Source organism: Scomber scombrus, chromosome 6, assembly GCF_963691925.1.
Source record: "Scomber scombrus chromosome 6, fScoSco1.1, whole genome shotgun sequence".
Lineage (NCBI taxonomy): Eukaryota > Metazoa > Chordata > Actinopteri > Scombriformes > Scombridae > Scomber > Scomber scombrus.
In genome coordinates, this window is record NC_084975.1 from 26,809,149 (window position 1) to 26,821,753 (window position 12,605).

The following is a 12,605-nucleotide window of genomic DNA, read 5'->3' on the forward strand; positions in this document are numbered from 1 at the left end:
TACTTTGTTGGTGATGATGGCAAACATTGGAGAGGCATATGGATGAACTGTAATAGCTCTGTGTGTATTGGCAGTGTGGTCGGTGCAACTAGGGCATGTACACGATATCACGCCACAGCACTGCCTATGGTGACATGATGAGTTCACACGTTTAAACAAGGGGTCAACAAACGGTTGGTTCTCTTTGGACCAAAATCTGTTTGTCCTCACAAACCACATCTGCAGCACATTGACATTAAAGTTGAAGAACTCCTATATATAAAGTACTAGGCTTTAAATAATAATGGTTGTTAAAATCCTTACAATTGCATGTAATCCATTTAACATGAAAACAGTCTTCTAGTGTCAAACTCTGCACTGACAAACATCACCATGAAGAGGACTAAGAATATTTATTGCATCTCATTATTGCAAATCTCCTTCAACACACTCATCATTCTACAGCATCCATTAATAAGCAATTCAGACAGTAAGACAAACAAACAAAAGAAATTCAAAGTCGTAGCATTAAAAATTACAATACACAGTGTCCAATGTCAGAAAATGTTGTCATTCCCTCGAGGGAATCCGAGCGCTAATGTGGAATAAGCCGAGGCTGATGCAGTACATGAAGTCTATTGGCTGACAGATGACTTTCCACTTGTTTACTGAAAGGTGTAAAATACCTGACATTTGGCAGTTAAACTCTCTATAGATCAATAAAAGATACACAGAATACAGTTAATAAATGCAAATAAAAACAAGTGATTGGGCCTCTAGTCACATATCTGCACAACTGGGCTGACTTGTGAATCGGTTGCACTTTTGTAGATAAAGCTGTCAGGAAGTGGTGATATAAGATATAAACGAAGACCGTCCTTGTTAACTTGATTTGATTGCATAAATATGCTAAATATACTATTTCATATTTTAAATTGTTTGATTTTTTTTTTTACTGTAATTCAAATACTATCGATTTGACCTTTTGTTTGTTTTAATGGGATTATAGACTTAACTTGAATTTGAGGCCTTTAGGCACCATTATTATTTAACAGTAAATCATAACCCCCTTAAATGTAAGGAAGCTTGCTTAAGACAAATGTTGTAAAGTGCGTTCATACAGTATATTTACAAAACTTGCCTTTTTTTTTACTGGGCTTTACATTATTTCACAGAAAATGTACATAACTGGCAGAATGAAGCAGTCGATTTGTATATTTGGTCTCAATCACCATTGTCTGAAACACTCAACAGAAACACACAAAACAGAAGAGCTCCAGGAAACTATAGTCTCTGCTGTTCAGTGTTCATTACAGTGACTGTATGGAAGCAAATAAAGGCCAAAATCATTTGAAACTTACAAGCAACAACAACAACAAAAAAGTAAACCACTACTGAATACTTGATGTACAATATTTAATACTAATACATCTCTGAAAATTCTGTCTAAATGTATGAAGGTTAAATCCTGTCTGTCTTTCTAGAAGGTCATTTTAATTTTTACAATTTAAAAATAATTTAAATTAAATGAGTTTAGTTGTGATTTAATTTTTAACCACAACCTCATTTTTGATTTGATACTAATTTTTATATTTAATACTGAAATGTTGCGTAAAAATGTTGCGTAAGAATTTTGAAAAAAAAACAAGAAAACTAAATTTTAAAAAAATCTATATTTTTACTGGCAACTTAAAAAGGGGGATTTCAAACCAAATAAATTCAGACAACATTGTTGTCAAAGTCAAATAATTTCAATGCTATAACTTGAGTGACATTCAAATTTTAGTATTCAGTTGTGGTTACATTTCATCATTAGGTGTTAAATTCCTCAGAAGATTAAAATCTTTATGGCCTTTCTTCAGTTTTACTGCTGAAGCTGTAATTGATTAGTTTATTTTAAGAAAACCTAAATCTCTGCCTAGACAAAAACAAAACAAAAAAATTAGATTCTGATAGTCGTAACATACAGTACTGAGTTAGTCGGTGCGTGACTTTCACTTAAACTGAACAGGGCTCATGATAATCTGGATTTTCAATGTGAAAACTCAAGACAAGCTGCTTTCGAATCCTAAGGGATCATAACATTTCCTCACAGGAAGAATAAAACCAGTGTCAGCTAAGAGGATACTGATTTTTACTATCAGCTGCCACCTACTGTGGTTTCACAGATAAGGACACCATCCAGGTAGCTGCTTGTCTTACAGATTGGTAGATGTTTGGCCAGATCTAATTGAACAACGTATTTTTACGTAAAAAATTGTCTGATGTTTCTAATCACGCTTAACTTTTCCAGGCCACATATTTGGCAATTCAAAAGGTCTATCAGGGTAAAAGAAAGAAAAAAAGACAGGGCAGTGGTGCTTGGATATAGATCCAGGCACTACTGTCCAAGGTTCTAGTTCAGCGGGGCGGTTCCAGTCACTGTTGATATGAACATGAATATGTTTTGTTCTTTGTTGAGTTGGCAGCAGCAGCAGCAGCCATCTACCTTCTCTTTCCACAAGGAAGATTTTTCAAGCGTGACTGAAAACATCTCCGTAGATTACTGTACCCCATTGAATAATAATTAAAAAAAGAGTCTGCTGTCTCTATCAGTCGTCCGTCCGGGGTTGGTCAGTTGGCCACACCCTGAGGAGCCTCGGGTATGAGAGAGGAGAAGAACGTTTTGAAGAAAACCCAAGCCGTCCACATGACTGACACCCTGTGAGGAGGCACTAAAACTGCCGTCATCTCTCCTCGTTCATCGGATTCTTCTGCTGCTGCTTCAGCAGGTTCCTCCGTTTGTCTGTCAGCGAGCTCTTCAGCCTGAAGAGAGAGGACACAAGTGTTTCTTTAGCAACAAGTACAACATTTCAATGAGATTAACTGGGAGAGGCCTATTGAGCATGCTACAGGACTTAAGAAAGCTTTGCAAAAACAAGTTGGGAGATGGTTTTCTTACAGGAGTTGGGTTCCTATTCTCATTCTGCTGGTTGTGCTGGTCCTCAGGGGGCTCCAAGGGGTTGGGTGCTTGGACCTGTGCTCGCCTTCTGAAGGGAAACAAGCCAGTGGTGTGTCTGTAGAGCAGAGGAACAGGAGACGAAATAGTTAAGTACTGAGAATCCAAATACCAAACACCAAAACTGTGGCAAAGCCTAACTTCCTCTACCAGACCACTGATAAGAGGTTATGTCAGTCTGAGAACTCAGACTGTTGGCGTCATGTCACCCAAACAATGAATAGCACTCTTACATTTGGAGTCACCAGTGGACAAAGTTAGTTCGTGGTGCTTTCCAGTATGTGGTCTAGATCTAACTACCATGCTTTAAAAGAAACTGATACAACTCATTTAGCAGCTACGACCGTTGTAGAAGAAATCAGACGTAAACATGTTGAATCGTCTCTCTGATGATGACATTAGTATGAAACTAACCTTTCTGTGTTCATTTATATTCAAATTTTAGTAGTTATATCTTACCACTTGTTTAGCCACATTTTCTGTTGTGTGACCTTAAGCTGTCTCAATAAATATTGGAAGTTGCATTAAATCTGTTCTCTTTTTCTAAATGACTTCTTTATGTAGAGTTTTAAACTTATTGTTTTGCTTTGTTGCTGCTAATGTGTTGAAATGATGATGACTACCATTCAGTTTACATTCCTGACAGAGCGAGAGAGAGAATATGGAAAATTGACTGATAGAGAGTGTGAGAGTGATGGAGCACAACAGAAACTGACTTCAATAGGTTGGGCTGCATCCTTTGGACACAATATGCACCGCTCCGCTCTTTCTAGAAGTTACAGTCAACTTAATTGACAATAAATGTCTTTCACATTTTTCTGTCTCTCATAAAAGACTCTCAGCAAAACCTTCTGTGTGCGTCTAAGTCCATGTAATCCTTTCAGATGAATGGAATAAGTATGAAAGTATGTATGTGTGTAGGGGGGGTTGAGGGTTATGTAACGTGAATGGAGCGTGAGACGGTGAAATGTGCAGGCGAGGAACAACGCGGCCTGAGCTGCTGATGATAACAGCGGCGTGGATGCTGACTTTGACCCGGTTTAACTGTGTCTCCTGAAAGTGAGCAACTGACTGTGTTAGTGTCAGTGAGGAATGAATAAAAACACACTCATGTTGAGTCAGTTCAACTTATCAACATAATAATTACAAGATTGACAAGAATGCAGATGATATGATCGCCACCAATCACAAAACCTAATGTATCTATTTAAACCGAATAAATCAAAAAATCTGTAATTTTCCTCAATTCATTAAACATTGTATGGAAGCTAATGAAGGCCAAAATAATTTGAATCTTACAAGCAACAACAAGAACAAAAAAATGTAACCACTACTGAATACTAGATGTTGAATATTAAATACTCTGACTTTATAGCATAGAAAGATGTTATTTTTAGATTTTAGATCTCTGAAAATTCAGTCTAAATGTATGGGGGTTGAATGCCGTCTGTCTTTCGAGAAAGTCATTTTAAGTTTTACAATTTAAAAATCATTTGAACTTAAATATGAGTTTCGTTGTTTTTAATTTTTTACCACAACCTAAATTTTGATTTGATATTAATTTTCATATTAAACTAAAACTAATTTTTCTGTGAAAATTGCACTTTTTATGGTATTTTCCACCGAATTTTCAAAAAAATGTAGAAAAAATGTAAAAAGTTTTATTTACTGGGAACTTAAAAAGGGGGATTTTAAAACAAAAAGTCAGACAAATTATTGCCAAATATTTCAATGTTATAAATTCAGTGACACTTAAATTTCAGTAATCAGTTGTGGTTACATCATTAGGTGCTAAATTCCTTATAAAATTCAAATCTTCATTAAATATTATTCGACTTACAGAAGCTTAATTTTGTATCTAAAAAAGTATGTAGACACGTCATGCTAAAAAAAATGTAAGGTTGTCAGGATATTCTGGGATCCGTGCCAGGTCTGGACACACTGTGCTTTGATAAGCAGAGGCTAGTGGAAAGTTCTATGTATACTGTGGGTGTGTGACTTAAGCAGCTGCCATTCAAAGGTTGACGTCAGGATCTCCTCCCTTACCAAACACTGAAGCTTTGCCTTGAAATCTTCAGGAGTTTTACAAATAAATGCAGCGGTTTTCTTCTTTGTTAAGAGACTTGTTGCGTCATTTGAATAAAAGTGTGTTTCAGGAAGTGAGTAACCACATCCTGCTGTGTTACACAGGTGGAGAGCCAAGCAAGCTGAGAGATGAAGTAGATATACAGCGTATTATGCAAATGAACGTCTACTACGGTTACAAATGATCATTGTTATTTAGCTACTTTTTTTCTTCAGTGAATCAATTCATTGTTTATTTATATAACACAAATATATTTCATTTACTTTCATCAGCCATCATAACATCAATGTGAAAAAAGAGGGGCCTCTATGAAGATTTAATAATGTTGCTGTCACATGGACTGTGTTTCTGTTCCACATCATTTTTTATCTATAACATGGTTCTCCTTTACATTTATGGGTCTTTTGTAATGTGGATTCATATTTTATTTCAACATGTTAAAAATGAGGGACATTCTTTTTAGAATATTTCTTTCTTTTTTTTTTAATTGATGTTGTGATTGCAATAGGCCGGATGTATTGCTATTGTGCTCTGGGGGCTCTATCTATATGTCTATAGATACATATCATTATATACTTTACCATTTTTGTTAATAATATATCATTTTCTTATTTATTGTTTTCATATTATTATTATTATTTTATAAAATACTCTATTATGTGTTGTATTATCTTCTTTATACTTATATGTACATCTGTATGTACACATATCACGTGACGGTCATGTGACTGGAGCCTTGACCTATTTAAGATGGCGACTAAACATTTTTGTTTATCATATATCATTTTTTATTTATATTTTTTTTTCTCATTTCGTATTATTATTATTATTGTTGTTATGATTATAATCATTATCATTATTACTATCTGATAAGCTTGAGCTTTGCAGTGAAGTGCTCAACAGCAAAATAAAGCTGAGGTCTGTTCAGAAAGTCTCAACAGTATTCAATGACTAAACAATCACTGAAATATTGTTAAAATACATTAAGACTAAATGCAGCCTATTTGTATTTCTTATTGTTTGATTTTGATGCACTGTGACATGGGCTGTATCACTGTGTGTCTAAGTGCTTCACACTTGGCAGTAACTGATCCAGTGTAACAGGAAGTGAAATCACTTGGTGTTTCCACTCAACACATTTTCTGGCATGGATCCCTGTTTTTAGAAGTGTGCAGCAGATACTGTAGACTGGCTGTGTTTACTATACATGTCAGCCTGCTTCCTTAAACAAACCGTGACTTATCAGGTTAGACAAGGATGTCGCAAGATGGAGCCGCTGCTGTGCTGTATGTATACACAAGGAGCGTCACATGTAAAGCGTAACAGCTGTTGGAGCAGGCTGGACTTACAGGTACATGAGGAGGAGGGTGCTCATCACCAGCAGGAACCGAGTCAGGTTGGAGTTGAAATACACGATCACGACCAGGACGCCGAATCTGGCAGCGGAGTACAACCAGTCCAGCCAATCACGCTCCACGTCGTCCTCGTCCTCCATTACGGGCCCGCCCTGCGCGTTCATTCGCATGTTCTGGTTGGCCGCCCCGGGATTGATGAAGGCGCCGTCCTGCGCCGGGTTCGGATTTGCGGGCAGGTTGTCGATGGGGTTCTGATTGGCTAAGGGGGCTGGGACAGGTACCTGGTGGGGGGGGACAGGAGGGTACTGGGCGACGGTGGCGGCCGGCGCAGAGGGAACGGTGCCCGCTGCTGCCAAAGCTGCGTGACTGTTGGTGGAAAAACAAGACAGACATCAAGAATAGGAGAAACCAGTTCATCCCTCACTACCACAATGAGATTATAATGACAAAGAGATGACCAAAATATGAAGTTAAACTCACTACTGCATGTAATACTGCCTGGCGTAGACATGCTGGAGCCACAGCAGCTGTTGAGGGCTGTACAGAGAGTAGGTGGGGAAGGCTGGCTGGGTCATCTGTGGTGCTCCAGGCCTGCAGGGAGAGACGGAGAGACGGAGAGACTGTTAATAATTGTTCCACACTTACATCTATCCAATATAGTATGAAGTAAAAGCTTTTTAACGGATGCAACATATATGTCTTTATTTACACTTCTCTAGTTATCAGAGGGGAGTCATCTTGTTATGTGTGGACCCTGCTGTTAAACTTCTTCTAAAATAACTATATTATTAATCAATCAAACTTTATTTATATAGCAGCTTTCATACAGGTTAATGTAGTTCAAGGTGCTTTACAGTTGATTGACAAGCTGATAATAAGTCAGAACAAGTGACAACATAAAGAAGAGTAAAAACGATGAGAACAAAAAGAAAAGAAGAAATTACAGAAGAGAAAAAGAAAAACTTGACCAATTCACGCGAGAGAAAATAAGAGCGATAAAAAAGTTTAGAAAATTTAAATAAAGTAAAATAAATAACAGAGAAGAAGAGAACATATAAATTCAAAGTTAGAGTAAAAAAACTAGGTTAAAATAGAATAAAAGATAAAACAAAAGTAAAAATGAAATAAAAGAGATAAAAGTTTAATAAAAGCTAAAAAAAAAAACTAGGTTAAAAAAGGAGATTAAAAAGAAAAGAAAAATAAAATTGAATAAGAAGATCAAATTTATAGAATGATAAAGTGCAACAAATTTTTAAAACATCAAAATAAAAACTGAATAAAAAGACTATTAATAATTCTTAATCAAAAGCCAGGCTGAACAGGCAGGTTTTGACTTTACTTTGAAAAACTGAGTCAGAAAATGGAAATGCAGAGATTTGCCCTGAAATTGCTACAGTTGCTAAAATACATATGTTGAGTTCCTGAGTGCCAGTCAGTGATGCGTTTCACTAACTATTGGACGTGCCCTCTTTCACTTCCCCTTGGTGCATGTTAGTGTGACGACCGGCAGGACGAAGGTTTGAAAAAATAAAACACGCTCAAACCTTAAAAAGCTCTAATAATGCATGTTAATAACTGATGCTTGAAGGGAAGTGCAGAGGGGAACTTATTGAAGGCTTTTTTTAATGACTAAAGCACTGTCAGCCATTTATCACATTATATATAAAAGGATGATGGGATGTTTACTTGTCTAGGGGAACTCAAAACAGTCAAAACAGGCGTTACGTGTCACTGTTGAAACTCCAAAATGTCAACTTTTAAAAAGGAACTGAAAAAGAAAAACAGTCTCGCTTCAGATTTTTTATGATGTGATCCAGTTTTAAGTGCAGGTTTTTCTTTTACGCTGTTTTCACTGGAAACGCCCACGTCACTAAAAATGTTGTGCGGTCATTGTTATTAAAACTTTAAAGTAAAACTTCAGCAGACACACAGTTTTCTTCCACTCTGGCTTACACTGCAGCGGGAGGCCATGCGGGAGTTTGTGTAAAGGACGCGGCAGGGGTCTGTGTGTGAGCTGGCGTGGACGTCTGTCTCCTCTGCCTCAGCTCTGGTGTGCTGGGTGTCTGGGCTGTGGAGGAGGAGCTGCTGGTAGTGGGTGAAGCGGAGTCTGATGCAGGGCTTGGACTAGAGGTCTGAAAAAAGAGAGAGAGAGGAAAAAAGAAGAAGAAATAGTTTCAAATTAGAGCAATATCTACGGCAAATAATGAGAGAAATCTATAGAGATGTGTTTCTTCTCTTAGTTTTGCAGCACGAGGAGGAGCAAATTATTTTTAGCTGCACTCTTGATCTCAATATCTGTCGCCTGAAAGATGCCAACTGAAGTGAGACGGTTGCACTCTGTGGCAGGATGGTAATGAAGCGCACCTGTCAGTATCCCAGCCTGACTTACTTCAGAGGCAGCTGAAGCTTCTCTTAACTCCTCAAAAAGCTGATGTGGGTCTCACGACGACGATAAACAAGGTGTAGGAAGTGTATTGCTATTAGTTCAACTCATTTACAGTCAGATGTGTGACTGTATTTAGGATACAGAGATAAACTGCACATAGGGAAGGTATTGTATATGAGATGTGTCGAGTATGCAAATCTAAAGCCAACAAACAATGGAAATAAGCTGCTGACTGAAGCAAAAACTGAAACCAGCTGTTTTGCTTACAAGTCAAAAATAAAACCGACGGGAGTTTCGCTGAACACTCGTTTGTTTCATTCACCCAGCCGCTGTGGGTTTAAAAGAAGAAAAAGAAGAGTAGTGTGACACTTTGCATGTCATTGGGTCAGAGGTCACACCAGGAGTCGAGTCTATCCACTGACTTCCCTGTGCGGCAGTTTTATTATAACTATTTAGCAAATATTTCCTCCGTGTTTAAGGAATATGCAAACACTATCGATTCTTACCTTCGGTCTAGCACCCGGTGATCCCTGGGGTGCATTCCTGAACGCAATCACCAGGTGCAGCGTGGGAATGGAGTCGGTCTGAGAAAGCAGAGATAAAAGTCTGATTAGAAAGAGCCATGGTCTCAACTGTAGGGAAAACAGGAGGAAACCTATCAAACCTGTTAGACTGAGTGTGAATGAAGTCACTAACAAAGCTTGAAGACAACAGCAGCAGCAGATCAGTCTGACACCCAAACACAAAAAGCTGGTTTGTGTTTATAAGCTTTTTAAAAAGGACTTTGGATGGTTTTCATCTCCAGTTATATGAGCCTCTGCTGGGAGTCACGCACAAAAACCAGTAAACAGTATGAAATATTATACTGGACTGGTTTTGGACAGCACAACAACCCTTTCACAGGCCATGAAAATCCCTCTGCCTGCCAGTTGTTAACAGAGAAATATCGGTGAGAGAAGCTCAGCATATCTAGCCAGCCGCTTTAAAGGCAGCATGTAATCAAATTGTGTGGTTACGTGCATGTTAAACTGCATGAGCATCTGCATGAAAAGAGCGGTAAAGTAGTGGTTGTGCACTCTTGCAGGCTAACAGGTACCTGTCTGAAGAGATCTTTAATGTGCAGGTGGTCAGGCAGCAGTTTACCAGCATAGATCAGCCTCTGGTCGCTCACAGCCTGAAGGAAAAACAAAAGAAGAAAAAACTTTTTGTTAAAACTTTTCTGCAGGTGAAGTTTGACGAATGTGCTGCCTGTTGGATACAAAACATAAAACAAAGTGTCCTTCCCAAGGACACGGCATGATATGACCACCTGCTGCTGTTAGGTGGATAAGGCGAGGCCAATGTAAATATATATATATATACACTGTGTGTATATATATATGTGACACGAGTCACACAGTACATACACCAACGCTGTTTTCAAGGTTTTAAAGACAAAAAAAGACAAATTATAGATATAAGACTGATAAGTTGTATAACTTTTACAATAATCAGTGATTTTCTAAGGTGATAACATGCAGGTGTGAATGTGTCACCCACTGTCCATGAACCAGTCCCAACAACACACTGCTGTTTGGTCTTGGTCCTGATTGGCTGTCTGCTACATTGCTCTTCACCCAATAAGTGATCCTGAACACTAGAGCTGCAAAACTTCACTGTTTATAAAATAATAATAATTAAATCAGCTAAAGGTTGCAGCTCTCTGTGCTGCAGCCTGGATTTACACTGTTATCCTTGAAGGCTGCAGTCTTCCAGAGAGGAGTGAAACTTGGCAGCCACATGCACTTTCACTCCAAACTGTGTTTCTTTCTGTATTTATTAAAAGTGTTATGCAATAATTCCATATCAGACAAGACCTATTGTTCTAGCTGGAGTATTTTATTAAAATATGTATTAATATATCAGGAGGGGATGTGACTCACATTTAAAAGGGTGCAGCTTATTATGTCACTCAACTTTTTATTACCCCCATCCATCATCAAGCAGCCTCCAACAAACTACTGCAAAGTTTGGAGTGACTGTACAGAGTTATGTTTTTCCTGTCACCTTCCTCCACAGTAGTGGAACTTCTACCAGAGAAACCAGACAGCAACATAACACAGCTGACATAGCATGTCAACATTAGCCCAGCTAGGTTAACTATTCGTCTCGTAACTCACCGGTTTGGTTGTGTAGACAGCCGATAAATGTGTTTTTAGTTCCTTTATAGTCCAGTTCAGACAGACGCCATCGACACGTTGGTCTTCCTGTGCCTGGTTGGGCGTTTTTATGAGAAGAGTAAGCGTCTTTTGTTGAGAATCGCCTTCATCCATTTTTTCTCTCTTTTTCTCTCTCTCCTTTTTCGTCGTGCGTGTGTGATGATACTGTTCACTCGCTACAACTATAGTTGTCAAAATGAAAGCAGTTTTTCTGCTACAGTTGTTTACAAGGTCGAGAAAAAAAAGCGAAACAAGCGTCCCGTCAGTAGAGAAGCTGCTCTGCTACTAAGCGTCTCTGCTTGTGATCATACGGGGCTTTAGTGAACTGGAACGTTGTTGCCAAACACTCTGTGGCCGCCGCTGATTGGTTACCGTCCGTTCGTGCTCAGACGTGGAGGCTTCGGGGACTGGTCGTCCCTGTGAGCATGCGCAATTGTTAAATACCTTTACAAAGATCGTCTATTAAAGATAAGACAATGCCTGCTACATGGTGTGAGGGCAGCAACCTCTCCCTAAATGTTGAGAAAACAAAGGAGATTTGATTATTGTTGATTTAGGAAGTTAAGAACTGTTCAGTCACAAGTTTAAATCAGTGATATCTCATCTCTGTCCTTTGCATTAAAATCTCTTGGTGTCATAACACGTTTCAACACAAGTTGTGTCGTTAAGAAGAAAGACTATACTTTCTCTAATGCCTTAAATATAAATAATAATCAATAAATATGGAATATCCACGAAAACCCCACTGGGAAACCACAGAGAATGTCCTTATTAGAGGCACACTGATTTGGGAACATGACTGAACAAGACCACAAACAGCTGCGGAAGACAGTTGAAAGGGCTTCAAAGGTCATGGGAACATTACTGCCACAGAGAGTATTATGGAGAACATCAGTCACCCAGCACATAGTCTGTTCTCATTCCTTCCTTCAGGGTGTCAGAGTTCAGACCAGCTGCCTCAAACAGTGTTTACCCCCAGGCAGTTAGATTACTGAACAGCAAGCACTTATATAACTGGCATTGATTTATTATTTGTGGGATTTCTTACTTACTGATTTTGTTTTTATTTATTTATTATTTATATATAGTTTTGAGGGCAGAGAGAGCCAAGTCAGGCGCATTTGAATGTACATTTAAATGTATGTTGTTCGCCCACTCTGTTACCATTGTGCTTGCTCTTTCGTGACAAATTATGTTAATGCACATTGCCTCGACAGACATTGAAGATTCCCTCTAGATGTGTTTAAAGATGCATACATAACTCTGTTTGAATATTTATTTGTGTATAGTGTGTTTTTTTCCACACAAGTTAAATGATCTCATTAAATCTGTAAAATTACATTTACTCCCTCCTCAAAATTTTGGGATAAATGAATATGTAAATATCGTTCATTTCAGTTAAAAGTTAACTGCAAGACAAAAAATGTCCCCTGCTTCACTGAGAAATCCATTCTCATTGTTTGTGAACTGGAGGCTTCAAGTATCTACATCTCACTTGTTAAAGTTGAATATTGGATCAGGACTGGCTTCCAAACTACTGGTGATGTCGCAAATCATGGTCAAAGGACCACAACTTAAAATCTGACTTTCAATGAGCACAGAG

At 38.3% G+C, this 12,605-nt stretch overlaps 1 protein-coding gene across 1 annotated transcript; it reads right to left on the reverse strand.

Moving 5' to 3' along the window:
* Positions 1–375: 375 nt before the first annotated feature.
* Positions 376–11,296, reverse strand: herpud1 (homocysteine-inducible, endoplasmic reticulum stress-inducible, ubiquitin-like domain member 1). Its single transcript, XM_062421060.1, has 8 exons — positions 10,964–11,296; positions 9,901–9,978; positions 9,311–9,388; positions 8,372–8,550; positions 6,899–7,009; positions 6,413–6,784; positions 2,921–3,035; positions 376–2,784 (listed from the first exon to the last, which is right to left on the reverse strand). The coding sequence occupies exons 1-8, from the start codon at positions 11,114–11,116 to the stop codon at positions 2,593–2,595; spliced, it is 1,278 nt and encodes a 425-aa protein (XP_062277044.1). The 5' UTR covers positions 11,117–11,296; the 3' UTR covers positions 376–2,592.
* Positions 11,297–12,605: the final 1,309 nt, after the last annotated feature.